General features: G+C 43.3%; 3 protein-coding genes across 3 annotated transcripts; 2 read left to right on the top strand and 1 right to left on the bottom strand.

Annotated features, from left to right (window-relative positions):
• Positions 1–213: 213 nt before the first annotated feature.
• Positions 214–7518, bottom strand: CSUI_005674 (uncharacterized protein; the record flags this gene model as incomplete). The annotated part of the gene is made up of 6 exons (XM_068065844.1): positions 214–333; positions 2702–2861; positions 3180–3302; positions 4513–4599; positions 6106–6152; positions 7511–7518. 6 exons carry the CDS (start codon positions 7516–7518, stop codon positions 273–275), a joined length of 486 nt encoding a protein of 161 aa, XP_067922179.1. The 3' UTR covers positions 214–272.
• Positions 1685–4580, top strand: CSUI_005675 (uncharacterized protein; the record flags this gene model as incomplete). Its single annotated transcript, XM_068065845.1, has 2 exons — positions 1685–3477; positions 4362–4580. Coding segments are annotated over exons 1-2 (627 nt in total), but the record flags the coding sequence as incomplete, so codon positions are not given.
• CSUI_005676 (uncharacterized protein) lies at positions 4638–17400 on the top strand (the record flags this gene model as incomplete). The annotated part of the gene is made up of 8 exons (XM_068065846.1): positions 4638–4705; positions 5899–6660; positions 7508–8002; positions 8830–8907; positions 9836–9899; positions 10931–12056; positions 13200–15881; positions 16701–17400. Coding segments are annotated over exons 2-8 (5862 nt in total), but the record flags the coding sequence as incomplete, so codon positions are not given.
• Positions 17401–17878: the final 478 nt, after the last annotated feature.

The following is a 17878-nucleotide window of genomic DNA, read 5'->3' on the forward strand; positions in this document are numbered from 1 at the left end:
GCTCTCTAAATTCTTACCGTAGTGGTGAGGATTGTCCAGTGTGGACTTCACCTTCGGAAGGACAAGAGTCTGGTGTGCTAAGGAGTTAGTGTGTGTGAGAGAGTACCAAGAACGGATCTTCAAGAAAAAAAACGATAAGAGCAGTGTGAGAGAATGGAAGACTGGAGAATCCACTTTTTCAGCGAGATCTCGGAGCTATTGAGAGAAGACGTCCCGAGTAATCCATGGAGAAAAAGGATAGGAGAGGAACATGAACCGAAGAGGAGAAGACTTCAATCATTTGATGATGCGCCTGACAGCTTATATCCTTGCCATACATGCTGAGAATGATTTCTGATAAAAAGAATAAGGAGAAAGGGAAGGGAAAGAAGAAAGGGGATGACGAAGAAAGAGTGTAAGCGCAAGGAAGGAATCACGATGTTCATGAGCTAGGCGCGGTGACACAGAACGAATGAAGAAAGGAAGAGAGATAGAAAAGAAAGGAAGCAAGCGAAGACGACAGGCACGAATAGGTTTAAAAGAGGAACTGCTTTGGACGAAAGAACTTCAATACATGCAAAACAAACTGTAGGGGTGCAGAGAGACAATGCTGCTCTTCTTGTCGATACTAGTAAAAAAAAAAAAATACTAGTCAGTAGTGACCTTTTTCAGGTGTATGTACACCTGCGATTTTCCAGACTGAGTGAGAGAACCAGCGCACATAATAGAGTATGTATGTACGCGATACCTGAGACGAGGCGATGAGAGAGGAGCATGCATTCGCCCAAATGAAAAGAAGAAGGAAGGAAAGAAGAGAACGACTCACACAAAGATCAATTTACTTTTCCGAGAGAGAGAGGAGATATAATGAACTTCTTTTCTCCATGTATGCCATCTCTTGTGAGATGAGGGAGAAAAAAAAGGAACCCTTCACTCTCTGTGATCGACGTTGAAGTAGGACAGATAAGAAATTCACCTTCGTAGCTTCATCGCTTGAAGAAACCCTCCCTTTCCTTCTTCTCAGTACGAGAATTAGAGCTCATTCTCAAAGCGATTTATTTCATTTAATGAATGATGAGTAAACTCAGGGATCTTCAGGAAAGCCAAGGAAGAGAAGTGATAGGATTTCCACTAGAGAAGAGAAGCTTTATGAATGGAAAACATTATCAATCAGACAGTCGACACGACAGTCCGCAGAGGTTCTCTCTCTCGAGGTTAGCCACCTGCCGGGAACTTCTTGGAGGCGAAGTCTCAAGAAGAAAAGGAAAGCATTCTCCTTTCTTCTAGAAAAAGAATCAAGACATGACAAGGACCAAAAGAAACACGCAGAAGAGATGAAAGGAGAAAAGAAAATCTATTTCCTCATGAAAGGAAAGAAAGCAAGATAGCAAGTGAGAGAGCGACAAATGCCGGCTTGTATCGATCTCGCCTCCCTCCTCTCCTACTCCCTCGCGGAGCTCACCGTTCGTTCTCCGGTCTTCGCTCCTTCAGGTGTACGTACTTCTGCCGCTGTTTCTCTGTGTACAAAGACTTTAGAACCAAAGTGACAATGAAGAGAGACAGGAAAGAGGCTTATTGATTAGAGAGGAGGAGAAAACAGATCAAGATAAAAAGACTAGAGACGGGCGAAAGGTGAGGTAGATGTTGGGGAGGAAGAAGCTGGGAAATCGATCGATACGGTTCGAAGCAGACAGAGAAGGGGAGAGAAGGGGGAGATGATACGGAGGGAGAGATCTTTTCGCTTCTTCTTTTCTCTTCTTCTCTTCTTCTCCTTTCTGTATGAAGCGACTGTTAAGAAATAGACAAAAGAGAAAGATTGAGGCTTGGTACAGGGAGAAAAGAAAAGAGAGGGAAACCGTTGTTCTACTCTTTCTGTGACTCGAGTTGAGGTGTATGTACACCACCACCTCGTCTTGCGAGAAGAAAGAAAGCTCGAAACAAGGCTGCTGGCTGATTTTGCATGTAAGAGAAGTTAAGCAAAGCTGGAAACTCTCCTTTCCTTACTACTAGATGTCTTCGGAGATAAGAAAAAAGAAAAGGAGAGACCAGATAGAATCCATTAAGAAAGAAAGGTGTGTGTTCAACTGCAAACTTTCACTATAAAAATCCTTTTTTCTAGAGAGAAGATAAAGGAAGAACTCCCTCTTGATTCTTCTGTATATATTTGTTTCTATATGTAGCATTCTCTTCATTGCTTCTCTGTGACAGCGAAGTCTACCTGCTTTCTTTCTCCTCTTTTCTTTCCTTTCCTTCTGTTTCTTTCCTTCTTTCTTTCTTGTTTCTCGTTCATTTCTCTGCCGAAACTTATTACCTCAATTATCTTTTCTCATCGGATAGTTAGGACTGAAATCTTCGAAGAGAAAAGGATGTTGTGTTCTTCTGTTTTGTTTCGCTGAGAGCGAATGTAACGCTTGCGGCGCTGGTGTATGTACACCTGAGATGTTTTGGCATACTCGTCTATCTTTCTTCGTCGTCCGTCTCGTTCCGATCTTCCTTCTCTCCAAGTTTTTTCTCTTCACTTCACGTCTAGCATACATCCCATAGGAAGACTTCTTGTTCACTCAAGACTCTTCTCAGTCTCCTTCTCTCTCCCGTTCTTCTCCTCCTCCTCCTTTCTGCTTCTTCATTCTATTTCTTCTTCTTCTTTGCGCGTATATCTTCCTTCTTTTTCTCTTATATTCTTGATCTATGTGTACGGTTACAGACCGTCCGTACTCTTTACGTTGTTCTCTTCCTCTTCTTCAGAATGAGATAAGAAGAAGAAGAAAATGGGAGGAAGAGATGAGCTTTTCCGTCAGTCTCCTCCCTTTTTCCTCTTCTTCTTGTAGTAGAATACTCTTCTCGAGTAACTTCTTGGATTTTTAGCAGAAGAAAGAGGCATCCTGAAGTCGAAGAAGAACGACCACCCGATCGCCTCTTCTTTCTTCTTCTTTTTCTCCTTCTCAATCCCTCGATAAGAAAAATGGATCAGATTATCTCTTCCCCATCATTCTTCTTCCTCTTTTCTTCTTCTTTTTCTCTTCCGTCCTTTTTTCTCCCTTTCTCTCTTATTTTCTCTCCGTCTCCTTCTCTCTTGTTCTCTTCCTAAGATGACTTTCTTGAAAATCTCTACAGCCATGATGATGGCAGGAGGAGAAGGACAAGGGGGGGGAGGACAAGGGGGGGGAGGAGGAGGTTTCTTTCCTCTTCTTCCTCTTCACTATCCTCCTCCTCCTGCTCCTCCTCACCCCCATCAGAATGCCCACGCTCATTCTTCTTCTTCTTTTTCTTCTTCCTATCCTCCCCCTCCTCATCCTCCTGCCCTTTGTTCTTCTTCTTCTTCACTAGAGAACAGGAGCGCGACTACTCATAGGCCATCCAACATGAACGTGGGCTCTTATAGTAATTATACCTCTCATCCCCCTTCTACCCACGCTAGCAGTAGCAATCCTCATCTCCCTCCTTCTCATCATACCAATAGGATCGAGCTGCCTAGTTGCTCTGAACAGAAATTCCAAGGTAAGAAGAAGAAAACCACACAGACTTCCTCTCTGTCTCTCTTTCTCTCTGTTCTCTTCTTCTCCTTCTTCTTCTCGTCCAAACACTATGCTGACACTCCCTGTCTTTCTGCACATCTTCTGATACTTGTCCTTATCTATGCTTACGGCTAGGTATATAAATGTATGAGTGAATACATAGCCAGACAGACGTGTGTGGATCTGTACACGTAGGGTATGATACGGGGGGAGTTGAAGTTGTGTAGGGAGAGAAACACACAGAAGAAGAAGAAAAGGGACCTAGCTCCATAGGCAAGATGTAGGGATGTACGTCTGAAAGGCTGTGTCATGTATAACGCGGAAGTATGCATGTGTATATATATGTATGAATACCTGTATAGTATGTATATGTATATATGTGTATCAATGCATGTAACGTATCTTTGCTTGTTCAGGTAGACGTGGCGTCTGTGTACGTCACGTTTTTATGCATGAGATAAGATAGGAAAAGAACAAGACGAAGAAGAGGAAAGGGGACGATGGGATGGAGGAGGTGTCTACACATGAATACATATCCTGTTTACAGACAAAAGACTTTTTCTCTCTCCCTCTTTCCTTCTTTCTCTCTTCCTTCCTTCACGTATCTCCCCAACATTCCTCCAACTTCTTTGTATCTATCTACCTATCTATCTTTGGTCTATCTATCTATCTTTAGTCTATCCACCTATCTATCATTAGTCTGTCTATCTATCTATCTACTTCTCTATTTTTAGTCTGTCTATCTGTCTACCTTTAATCTATCTATTTCTCTCTAGTCTGTCTATGTATCTCTTCATATCTATCTGTATATGTCGTGTTTGGTAGTCTATGTCTACATATGTATCTCCATATGTGGGTGTGTGGTAGAGGCGTTAAATGCGATCAAGGCGACTGACGCGATAATGGATGAAGGGATTTTCGATCACTTAAAGAAGTATAGCTCCTATAAATATGCATGGTATAAGAAACAGTCGACTACCAGCCCCCTCCATAATACTCCCCTCCTCTTATCATCTACCTCTTCTTCTCTCCCCTCTTCTTCGTCTGCGAGTACTACTACTACTAGTAGTAGTGGAGTGAGGGGGTCTTCTCATAGTCATCGTCGCTATTCAAAGCAGGGAGGAGGAGGAGGAGGAGAAGAAGATGAGAGAGTGACTGTCTTTGATATTTCGACACCTGAAGATTTTGCATGCATTCGCAAAATTAACCATGTAAGCAGCTCTCTCGAGGACGAATCTTTCTTCTTCTGCCTCTCCTTTTCTGTGGTTTTCTTCTTCCTCTTCGTCTTCTCCCTCTTGTGCTTCTTCGTGTTCTTCCTCTCCTTAAAGAAAACTTCACTCTAACTCTTTCTATACAGATAGAGATCTCTTCATAGATATATATGTAGATCTACTTACATCGAGAGAGAGACTATAGAGCTAGTGTGTGTATTCTATCTACCTCGTCAGATAGATAGGTAGATAGCGAGGGCTCTATGAAACAGAACTGTAGAGTGAAAGAGGAGAAAGGAGAAAAAGAAGCGATCATCGACTCGAGAAGAGAGAAGAGAGAATGAGGAGGAATCACACGTTCTCTTGTCTCTATAGTCATAGAGAGATAGATAGATAGATACGTGAATGTGAAGAGTGTATATGGAGACACACCTACACTCTTCACATTCACACCCTCTTTTCTGACACGATTGTTTCTCTATAGACATTCTTCACTTCCTCTATCTATCTCTCTATCTCTCACTGTATCTCTAGCTCTATGTAAACATATGGAGATATGTAGGCATTTGCATGTTTGCATGCACACCCGTTGCGTGTATGTTCGCCTACATGTGTGTGCCTGTATGTACGTGCTATCCTATCGAGCTTGTCCAATTCAGTGGATGAATGCGGGCTGTAAGCTAGCTATTGCGTGTCTGGAAGAAAAAATGCTTGTCTCGAAGAATAGAGAAGCCAAGTCACTCTCTTCTTCTCTTCTCGTCGTGTCTCTTCTGTCGGGTAGCATTATCTAGAAGAACGAATGAAGGAATGAAGGGAAGACTTGCAGAGGTGTCTCATCTAGCCATCGCGGTAATCTCCTCTTGTCTACAGTTCACACAGACACACACAGCCTCAGACACGCACGCGCGCATGTGCGGACTCCCCGCTCTTTCTCTCTCTCTCTCTCTTCTCTCGGAGGTATAATCTCTGTCTGTAAATATACATACATGTACACATACATATATGTCTCATGCTGGTAGATGTAGAGATCTGTTTCGAGTGTATATACAGTTGACTGTAGATCTGAGAGCAGAGATCTTTATGTGAGAAGGAATTTTCTCTGGAGAGACTTGCACATGTCGTTCTTATGCCTTCTTCTTTCCCGATCTGTCTTTCTTTCTTTCTGTCCTTCTTTCTTTCTTTGTTTCTCCTAGGAGGCATGTAATCTTCTGGTAACGAGTTATGAAGGGTATTCTTGGATGTGTGAAGTTGCTGCTGAATTGGGAGAGATTCTCTTTGTGTCTCCTTCTTCTTCTTACACTTCCTCTTCCTCTTCTTCAGTCGAGAGAGCCGATGTCTCTCTAGGACCCCATTCGTTGTCTAAGTCCATGATGGATAATCTCCTTCACTCTTCTCCTTACCATCATTCATCTTCCGCCTCTGCTTCTTCTTCTTCTGCGCTAGCTCTCTCAAGAAAAGAAGAAGAAGAAAAGAAGATGAAGAGGCAAGCAGGTCTTCTTTCCTCTTCTTCTCTTCATAGAAGCACTAGAGATGACGTTTTTTCCATGGATGAGAAGTCTCGGATTTCTTCTATGAAACAAGACGAGAAGAGCAAGAAGAAGAAAGGGCAAGAAGGCTCGAGCAAAGCGATAAGGAACGTTGACCAAGGAAAGAAAAGTACGAGAAGAAGATCCACCTTCGAGGGCGAAGAAGACGAGACAGAAGAAATGCACGGAGAAGACATAGAAGAAAAGAAAGAAGAGAAGATAGACAATGCTCATAAACAAGGAGAAAAGGACCAAGAGGAAGAGGAGGAGGAAGAAGAAGATAGCTTGAAAGTCGGTGTCTTATTGCATGCACTGTGCGATTTCCTAACTATGAAATATGACTCGATTGTAACGAGAAAGAACCTTCTCGATGATCGATCTACACATGGAAGTTGGAACCCGCCTCCCTTCTACTGGCAACTCTTCAAGGTACACATACACACCTCACATTCATTCATAGATAGATAGATAGATAGATGGGGGTATATAAATACATGTGCATATACACGGGGTGTGTACGAGCAGGCTCCTTGAATAGACCGCTCCATTGTAGTCTGGATGTATTATATCACATATAGATAGATCGAAGATGGATACATCAAAGAGAGATAGCTGCGTCTATGATTGATATGAGGGTGTGTGTGTTTTGCTTTCTTCCTTCTCTTCCCTCTTTTTTCAGGGAGGCTGCTAATTGAAGTGTACGTACACCTGATCGGTGGCCATCTGATGTTTGATTCTTCTCTGTTTCTTTTTGGTTTTGTCTCTTTTATGTTTTCTTTCCTCCTCCTGGTCCTTACTAGTATGAGAATAAGTTTCTATGTTTCTCTACCGATCCAACCCGTCTTCTCTCCCCCCCTCTCTCTCACTATGTTCTTGCCTCCTATCGGATAGGACGTCCGTGTATAGTCTTTCTTACCATCCGTCATATTCTCTTATGATCTTTCAAGCAGACTCTTCCTTATCTTTCTCTCCTTTCGTCCTCCACTTTCTCTTCTTTGTCTCTCTTTCCTCGTTCTTTCTGTCTTCCGCTCCCTCTCTTTGTTCTTCTCCTTCCCTTCCTCTTGTACCCTCCCGATACACACACAATCCTCATTCTTCTTTCCTCTCTCTCTCTTTCTTTCTTAACTCCTTCCTATCTCTTTCTCTTTCTTTTCTTTCTGTCTCCCTCTTTCTTTCTTTCTTTCTTAACTTCTTCCTGTCTCTTTCATATCTCTTTATGATCTCTTTCTCTCTGCCTCTCTGTCTGTGTGTGTCCTTCCCCCCCTTGTGTCTTCAGCACCCGACCATCATTTGCTGCTTGTTGAAGCTTTATCAAGAGAGGCCTCAGGATGAGTTTCTTTCCTGTTGGTACCAGGATTATATCCATCATTCTCGTCAGAAAGAATCGAAGCTCGTTGTCAATCTCATACGTAGAAGAAGAAATCCGTCTACTCTTCTCTTGTCACGTATGGCGCGCGAAGCAGCTCTAGGGACTAGAGAGGGAATCTCTTCTTCTTCTTCAAGCTCTTCTTCTTCTGCATCTTCTTCTTTTCTCTTGTCTTTCTCTGGAAATCGATCTAAAGGGCGAGAGGGGGGGCCTGGTCATCTTGAATCTCGGGGAGATCGGCTCCTTTCTTCTTCTTCGTCGTCTGCATCTTGTTCTTCTTCTTCTTCTCCTTCAGATCTGTTAATGATGCTAGATGGCAGTGAGAAGCTCGGTGAAGAATTTCTTCCTCTTCTTCTTCACGGATCCTTAACGTCACTCGACGATATACATCTACATACGCAACAAGTACGTATACAACGTGACCATAAATACATAGATATCTGTCTCACTCTCTCTACATATATATAGATATATAGGCATTTAGATAGATAGATAGATTCGAGGTAGATAGATAGATGAAAAAGTAGATAGAAGACGGATGGATTAAAGATAGATACGAGAAGTTTTCTTTTCTGTCTTTTGTCATTCTTTCTCTCTTTCCCTTATCGATCCCTTTCTTCATTCTCTGTCTCGTCTCTTCTTACGGGGGTCTGCGTCGTGTTCTTTTCTTCAAAGAAGAGGACAAGACACAGCGGATTCACAAGAAAGACATGAATGACGAGCCTTCTGCTTCCCTCCTTCATCTCGAAAGATCTTTCTTCTGTCAGATTTCACAGGAGACCGTCTTACTTGGTTTGACCATAGTAGTAACGGCGATGTTTCTGCGTATGTACGTGGGGACTGTGAAAAAGCTCTTCTCTCCTCTTTCTCCTGCTATCTCGGTTTCTCTTTCTTCAAAGAAAGACGGAAAGAACGACTGAATGAATGAAAGAAAGAGTGAGAAAGAAATAAAGAAAGCTTTCTTTGTCTCTGTAGTTTGATGCTGTATGTAGATGAAGTTGAACTATCAGCAGTAGGTCCAGTTCAACGGAAGAGAAGAAAGGGAGGAGGAGGAGGAGAGATGGATGTTCTTAAGCTAATGAAGAAAGGAAGGCCTATTCATAGAGATGTATCTCCTCTATCTACTTCAGCCTTTGCTTGAATCTTGTCTACAAGCGCTCCTCTGTATGTTGTCTCTGTCTCTCTGTCTGTGCTTGTCTGCTCTATGCAACTGATGCTAATGGCGATCTCAGCAACTATCAAAGCTGACAAGCAACTTCAGTGTCTATACACTCCGAATGAGCGAAGAAATTCGCCGATTTCTCTTATGGGTATGTATGACCTCCTTCTTCTTTTCATCATTCATTCACGCATTCAGTCTTTCTTTCTTTCTTTTTCTCTTCTTTTCTCTCGTCACGTCTATGTTTTTGTAGAACCGTGTCTATCTGTCTGTCTTTAATCTTTTTATCTCTACAGACAGATAAATCTATCTTTGGTCTATATATCTGTCGATCTCTCTTCAGTCTACTCATCGTGGTAGTCTACGTCTGATCTATCTACTATCCTTCATCTGTCCTCACATCTTCTGTCCGTCTTTCTTCAACCTACCTATCTATCTATATCTACGTATCACTATCTCTCTTTCTTCGCTTAATCTATCTCCGTATCTATCTTCATCTATCATGAAGTTTGCAGCTCATAAGCAATAGACAAGTGTCTGGAAGGAGAAATAAGTGTATATAGATAGCTAAATAGGTAGAGAGGTTCAAGCCACATAGATAGACAGATAGATAGATTTGAGATAGATAGATAGATTCAAGATAGATAGATAGATTTAGGATAGATAGATAGATTTGGGATAGATAGATAGATATCTAGACTGAAGATAGAGAGGCTAGAGGCGGTAGATAGGTCGTAACTCCACCATCCCGGCTTGTCGATGATGAGCTTTGAGAGAGGAGGCAAAGGGGCCTCATGTGAAATGTGTTTGTAGAGAGCGAAATCTGTCCTTCGTGAGAAAACATCCAGGAAGGCAGACATCTTCGACTACCTACCCAAACGTGAATCCCCAACTGTCTGTGGTCTCTCAAGAAAAGAGAAAGAAAGAAAAGAAAGAAACAGAAGAGAGCACAGAAAAAGAGGATGTGGACTTTATGCATTTTGTTTGTTCCTTGTCTCTGTGTGTTCTGTTTTTGCTGTCTTGCCCTTTCCTCCTTTCTTCTCTCGAATTTTTTGGGGTGTACATACACTACTATACAGGATGAGAGAGAGGAGTTATATTCACTTAATCTATCAAATACTCTCGCCCTCTTTCTTCATGCAGGTAAGAGTCTTCAATCTATTTCTTTCTTTCTCTCCTTCTTTTCCTTCTTCGGCTCTCTTTTCTTTTTCTCCATGTATGAGATGAGGTGTACATACACTCGGCATTGTGGTTAGTCTCTTGGAACTTGAGAAGACAAGTTCTTGGGAAATTGGGATTTCTATGTATCTCATTGGGCGCCGTGATTGTTTCTTTATCTTTCTTCTTCTTTTCACCTTTTTGTTCCTCTTTAGAAAGAAAGAAAAGGGATGAACCAAGTGAATATCCTTGCCTTACATCTAGCTCTTAAGAAAGAGGCTCGTGTTCTTTTGTTTTCTTTTCTCATCATCTCCTGTGTATTCGATACTACGTAGAGCCGTTCTTCTGTATAGGCAAGAAGGACGGAGACGAAGAATTTTAACTAGATAAAACTCTTATCATTCACGCTCCGCCCTGTAGGTCTTCAGGAGACACCTAGGTAAATAGAACCAATGATAGATAGTTAGCTTAAAGATAGATAGATAGATCAAAGATGGATAGGTAGAGTGGAAATAGGTAGGTAGATTAGATATAGATAGACGGATTCAAGATAGATAGATAGACTAAGGTAGATAGATAGATAGGTAGTTAGATTGAGGGGAGATAGATAGATACATGAAAGTCAGGTAGACGGATGGGTTGGCCGTTCCGGGAAGTTCGTCATTTGATGTCTTAGAGGGAGGAAGTCTCCCTTCTTTGTTCCTGGCGTTCTTTCTCTTTCTTTCTTTCTCTTCCCTCATTTGTCATAGTCCATAGCTCTCCTTTTCCTGCATCGTCTTCTTCAGTGATTTGTTTGGCCTTTGCCTTTTTCTTCTTCTTTGTCGACTATAGCTTCTCTCCTCTTCTCTCACCCCCCAAACGACATTTCTTCTCCAGTCATTTCCTTTCATCGCTTTCTTCTCCTAACTCCACTCTTTTCTTACGTCTTCTACTTCTTCTTCTCCTCGCCCATGTCCTTCCTTTCTTTCTTTCATCGTCTATCTTTTGCCCTCTTCCTTTCATTCTTTATGTTTCAGAGAACGCCTTTTTCTATGCGTTAGCGTTGCTTGTGTTTATCTCGTCATGGAGGCCTGACTTAAGCGGTTGCCGACGCCTCGCTCAGTTTCTAACTCGAGGAGTCATGATCGAACCTCCGACCACAAACGGGACAGCCGATCCCTCGCCTTCTCATCCTCGTTCTTCTTCTTCTTCCTCTTCTTTTTCTTCATCTTCTTTCTCTTCCCATTCGACTTCTTATCCGGAGAAGGAAGGTCTGGCGGAAAGGAAAACGACGAGATACACAGAGGCTACAATGTCGCCACGCTTTGAAGAGGTAGGAGGAGGAGAGAGAGAAGGAGAAGAAGAAAAGAGGATGATGGCGTTGAGAGGAAGAGATTTAGAGAAAGATGAAGGGAAGAATGAGGAGATGAAGTCGGTACTAGGGAATCGAAGAAAAGAACAGCATCGTGAGTATCTCCAAGAGCTACGTGAGAGACGGCAAGGTCTACAGGTTCTACTTCTCCGCAAGCAGCAAGAGAAACAAGAAGGAGAGGAAGAGAGCTCACGGCTGAAGAAGAAAAAGAAGATCCACGAGAGACTTGGGCGGTTAGAAGAGGGGGGAGGGGGAGAAGAAAGCGAGGCAAGAGACATCATAGCAGGAAGGATTTTACAGGAGACAGATCGCAGAGAAGAAAGAGAAGGAGACCGAAGAGAAGATGATGTCTATGGTCTGAAAGAGATGAGAGATAAAGAGAGAGATGAAGGAGGGAATAGAGAGCTATTCAATACCATCGAAGAGATTGAGAAGGAGCTAGAACGAGTTAAGAAAGAAATCGATGATCTTGAGACAAGTCAGTCTTGCTGTCTATCCGAAGAGAATGAAGGGATCGAATCGGAGTATCTTCTTGCTTGGGAGCCCCACAAGGGAGAGCAGAGACGACGAGGAGGGGGTGGAGATAAAACAACAGGCACGCAAGAAGAAAGCATGAGATCTCAAGAAAGAGACAATGATGAAAATTGCCCTAGATATGAAGCCAATGAAGAACGCAAAGACACAGGAGATAGACGACCAAGTGTAGTGACACCTGAGAGTCTGGGTGGAGTACAAAGACGGAGGGAAATCTCCGCCGCTCAACTCTATCTCCTCATGACCAATCTAAACCAGTCAGTCTATACATCCTTATATCTCTATCTATCTTCAAGCCATCTTTTACCTTCCTTCATCTATCTGTCTACTCTTTATTTATCTATCTATATACCTTCAATCTATCTCTCTGTAGTCTGTCTATCTCTAGTCTATCTCCCTTAAGTCTACCTATCTATATAGGTAGACATCTATCTATGTAGTTATCTATCTACCTTGATGTGTCCCTACATCTGCTCGCGTGTTTGCTATGATCCGTGTGTCTCGATCTCTCTCGCGGACGGGTCTATCTATCTGTATCTTTCACGGATACCTCTCTATTTATCTATCTATCTGCCTGCCCTTCTATATCTGCGATCTACGTATGGATCTCTCGATCTCTCTTGAAGCTAATCTTTCTCTCTCTGTCTGTTTGTCTTATCTGACCATCCGCCTCCCCTCCAATCTCGAGACCTGTCAGCCCTCGAGACATTCCACCATGCTCTCCTTCAAACTCTTCTCTTCCCTCTAACTCCTCGCATACTTCCTTATTCACTCACACTGCGTCTCTCTCTCAATCGGCTTCTCAGAAAGAGATAGGAGAGAAACAACATGCACTCGGGAGTAGTCTGCGGGTGTATTTGGCTTTCCTTTCTCCAAGTATTTCGTCTATCTTTAGTCTCTCTCCAAGTGTGTGAGGTTGCGGCCGCTCTAGGTATCGACTGTATATACACCTGAAGGATAGAAGATACCAAGAAAAAAAAGAAGGTATGGAGAGGCGTATGTCTATGGATTTGTTCATGTGTCGATATATGCGGAAGTCGTGGGTGTACGTCTACGTATGGAGATGTAGGTATGGGCCGATGTATGAAGTGAGTCGATAGGAATGAGAAGAGTCTTTCCTTTGTAGAGACGCAGACTTCTGTATGGAGTTCAAGTATCAAGATGGTGATAGAGGATGAAAGGTAACTTTGGTTTACTTAAAAGACAAGGACATGAGGCATGATGGATATGTCAGGAGAGAGGTATAGAAGTCTCCAGAGATGAGCAATGAAAGAAGAAGAAGAATAAGCTTCTTCGTCAGTCGGGAAACGTTCATTCCATGTGTGTGTATGGACACTCCTTCACTGTCTGTATCCACTGTATGGATTTTCTTTCCTCTTCTTCTCCTTGTTCTTCTCCAGGTACCCTCAGTTGTCGGAGTTGTTTCGCAACATAACTCGGTCGATCTTTATCGGCGCAGATGTCCGTCTATCTCCTTACGACGCGTGTGAACTGTGCGATCTCCTTCATCACTGTATGAAACCCTTCGAATCTATGAGGACTCTCCTCTATGAAAGACGAATGGACCAGGCTCCTTCTTCTTCTTCAGACTTCTCTTCTTCTTTCTCTCCGATGTATGGTGAGTCGGATTGTTCGTCTTCGTTTTGGAGAAGAGGAAGTCTTCAGGTTGAGGGGGATGAGAGAAAGAGAAAGAAGAACAAGGAACACGAAGAAGATGAAGATGAAGAAGAGATCGATCTGGTTGACTCGGGAGCTCTAGAAGAATACCGACAGAAGAAGATGGCGCTAGAGAGGAAAAAGAAGAAGAAGAGACAGAGGGGAGGCGATTCTCAAGTCTCGATGGAGAGAGGAGCTTGTGATCGATCGATAGGAGGGGGGAAGGTGCTTTCTTCTTTTTTATCTCAGAGAGGAGGAGAAGAAGAAGGGGAGGTGGAGAAAGAGAGAAGATCAAGAAGAGGAGAAGAAAGACATGAAGAAGAAGAAGAAAGTGAAGCTACGATGTTGTCTATGCCTCGTCAAAAAAATGAAGAAGTAAGAGAGGCGGATATAGGTTCTCGTTTAGATGCCACATCTGAAGCGTATTATGACGGAGAAGATGAAGAGAGAGAAGATATACGATCGCTTACTTCTTCCCTTTCTCGTTCTTCTTTATCTTCTTCTTCTTCCTCTTCGTCTTCTTCCTCATCGTCTTCCCTATCTTCTTCAGCCTTGTCTTCTCCTTCCAAGGTCAATTCTTCTTCCTCATCTCTTCTTTCTTCTTCGCAAGTGACCTCTTCTTCTTCTTTCTTCAAAGGTACTCCTTCATCCTCCTTTCCCCCTTGTAGACAGGACAGAAGGGGAGAAGAAAAGGGCGTGGCCGGTGGACGTCGAGGAAATACCGAAAGAGATGCAGGAGGCGGGAAGCAAAGAACAAGAATCGATACACAGGGAAGTAGTAGTCATAGCTCTACTTCTTCTTCTTCTCGTCAGTACCCTCATCATTCTACAGGCATAGGGAAAACTTTCGCTTCGACCAACCTTGCAGGGGGAGTTTTGCGACAACCTTCTTCTTCTACTTATCCGTCGCTTGGTCCTGTCCCTCCTCTTGTACATACACTTGGAGAGAGACATGGGGGGCATGAGAGGACTTCAGAGGGAGACACCTTTTGCCAGGAAGAAGATCCAGATGTGATAAGCCCGAGTATTGTAAGTGTTAACAGTTCTAGCGATCAAAGCAGCGGTCATACAAGTTCGAGCGAGAGTGGTGTCTACTCAGCTAGCCATGTCACCACAACAAGCCACAGTAGTGATGGCTTGAGTCCAGGAGGAGGAGGGGGGGGAAGAGGAGCCGCTAGCCATGTTTCAAGCTCAGTGGTATCTTCATATCTAACGCAGGCAAAAGAAGACGATGAGGAACAGCAGAGAAGTAGAAGAGAAGGAAAGATCTTTCCTAGTACCTATCCTGTGTTGTCGAGATCTTCTTCAAGCCATAGAAGAAGAGGAAGTAGACGAAAAGATGAAGAAGAGACAGGAGAAGAAGATCGAGAGACTACCCACCCTCATCGACATACAAGAAGAGGAGATCGAACAAGAAGAGAGGGCGGAGGTCTAGGTAAAGGAAAGATCTTTGGAGCTATGCCGCCGTCTTCTTCTTCTCTCCTTCCTCCTGCATCTTCTTCTTCTGCCTTACCGTCACGGGACACTTCACACGAAGAGAGAATATTAGATGCAAGTCAAATAGAAGGAGAAGAAGAAATGGAAGGGGAGTTGACATGTGAGAGAACAGAGAATCGAATACATGACCGTTCTTCTTCTTCTCCTCACCCTTGGGGGGGGCATGAAGAAGGGGGGGGAGGTGAAGAAGGAGGTCTGTCTGTTGGGCGAGATGAAGGAGATAGACCAGGGAGAGTAAGAAGTAAGATTGAAGAAGAGAATGGTACCGAGAGATCAGCATATGCTCATGAAGAGAAGAAGATGAAGTCTTCTTCTTCTTATTCGTCTTTCACGCCATCGAAAGAAACAAAGAGAGGTGATAAAGTGGAGCAGAAGGAAAGAAAGAATGGGAAAGACTCTTCTTCTTATCCTTCCTCAGCGTCTTCGTTGCCTGAGAGATCTCGAAAGTATCTTTCTTCTTCTTCTTCCTCTGGTGTTAGTGTCCCTAACGAGGGAATGAATGAGATAAGCCTTCAGGTAAGAAAAGAAGGAGGAGGAGGAGGAAAGGAAAGGCCTTCTCTCGCCTCATCGAGGACTGACTCTCCTCGTCGTCTTTTCTCTTCACTTCAACAGGGACAAGGAACAGCTTCTCTTCCTGATAGAGAAAGCGAAAGAAGAAGAGGAGGCGAAATGAGACGAGGAGAAGAAGAAGAAGATGAAGCAGTCTTCGGAATGCCGTCTTCTATGAAAGAGAACTTCTCAACCATAGAAGAGGAAGAAGAAGAAGAAAGGGAAAGGTTCCATGGAAGTGCGGAGAATCAGATGAAGCTATCAGAAGATGAAGAAGAAGACGAGGAGAGAAGAGTCTTAAAAGCGGATGTTCTCGATCTTCCTTCTGCGTCTCAGTACGGTATGAACAAAGCTAGGGATTTCGAGTACCAAAGACTAAGGTAGGCCTACTTGCAAACTCCCTCATTCTTCTTCTTCTCTCTTCTCAGGTCGTGTGTCTGGAGACCTAGCCTTATATTATAGAGTGCATGTATGTGTAACTATCTATCTATCTATATATATATATAAATATGTGTATGTATCAATATGAGTATGTATATGTATGTCTAGACCTCGTCTATTTAGTCCTCTCGCCAGGTAGGAAGAGAGAGGAGGCGGGACTTTTCTTTCACTGACGCCCCTTAGACAGCTGTATCTTGCCTAGCTGTGTGTACGTAAAGAACAGGCTTTGGTTTGTATAAATTTGCTTAGACTTTTCCTACTATCTGCATGTAGACATCTAGACACGAAGACTCACCATGCACCACTCCCCCGCATTCTACTCATCATCACTCAGCTACCTCTCTCTCATCTTGTCTCTCTCGTTTCTCGAGTGGAATCGATAAGAGCCTTACTTCTCGGCAGTCGTGTCTACTGTGCCCAGCTAGCCAGCTAGCTAGCGACTTAGCTAGCTTGCCCCGAGATAGACTCGGGATAGAACCATTGTCGATCGTTTTGAGAGCTTTAGACTTTGGATGTAGCCGTCGCATCGGAGGATCCCGCTGTGTATGGTCAACCGGGTAGATAGGGACATGAATCAAGAAAGACAGGTAAATAGATAGATAGATAGATTAAGGCTTTTCTTTTTTCTTCTTTCGTAGTCACCTGTATATGTTTGCATGTCTCCCTGTATGGGTGATGTCTATATTTTTTCTTTCGGCATGTCTCTTCGTGTGTCTTCTTGTGTATGGGCTATTGTCTGCCATTACTTTGCCTTGTAGGAAAACTCCGGCAGGTCCTCCTTTAGAAGCTCTAAGAGAGACCGCTTTGATTGATAGTCTCTTAGAGGACTTTGTGAATTCTCAGGTGTCTCTACACTTGAGTCATTCTTCTTCTTTCTCTTCTTCCTCTTCTACTGATGACCCTCGGTGTCAAGATATGGAAAAGAGCCTTGAGAAAGAAGAGATCTCTGATGTGTCTACTAATAGCCGAAACCCAGGAGAAGAAGATTCAGCAAAGAACCACTCTGAGAACGAAGAGAGAAAGAGACATGAACTCTTCTATCTCTCTTCATCCTCTTCTTCTTCTTTCATGAGAGGAAGCGGGGGTCTAACAAGCCAGAATCCTGGATATATGAAGTATGTGAATCTTTTGGTTCTCCTGTGTGTTCTTTGTGCCTATGAGCTTACGAAGATTTGGTGGGAAAGAAGAAAAGAAGAAAGAAAAAAGAAGCGAAGTGAAGCGATCAAAGAATACTATCTCACTCATGGAGACCGGGACACCGGGGGAGGCAATCGAGATGCCTGGCAGTTCTATGACGACGACGAAGAAGAAGAGGAAGAAGGAGAAGAAGATCTAGATGAAGAAGAAGAAGATATAGATGAAGATGACGACGACGATGAAGAAGAAGAAGAGGATGACGAGGAGGAAGAAGAGGAAGAGGACGAAGAGGAAGAAGAAGAAGAGGATGAAGGCGGTCCAGTAAGCTAAGAATAGCAGAAGAAGGGGAAGCAGAGAACGATGTATTGAGTGTTTAGACGAGGGCTCGAGATGGGGTGGTGTCTATGTGTGTGTGTGCCTGTATTCTATGACATAGAAAGAACACACGTGGGCATCTATCTCTGTATACATATGAATGCATTTCTCTTCTCCAACACGATAGAAGTCGGCCTAGATTTCTTCTTGTTCTCTCTTTCTCTTCGCGTATCTGTCTGTCTATCTCTCTTTTTATCTTCTTGCGTGACTAGAAGAGATAGGGGATAGATAGCTACAGTGATGTTCTTCTCTTTTTCATTGTGTCTCATCTCGTCCATGATGCAGGATTCTGTCTTCTTCTTGCTTCACTGTATTCAAAACGGCCGGGCGAGGCCGGAGATGCGGGGTGTACATACACCCGGATTGCAGTCGCACGCATTTCTTCTTTCCTCTCCTGCGGAACTAGGAGAGAAGATAGATAGAT

This window comes from Cystoisospora suis, assembly GCF_002600585.1.
Source record: "Cystoisospora suis strain Wien I chromosome Unknown contig_2744, whole genome shotgun sequence".
Taxonomy (NCBI): domain Eukaryota; phylum Apicomplexa; class Conoidasida; order Eucoccidiorida; family Sarcocystidae; genus Cystoisospora; species Cystoisospora suis.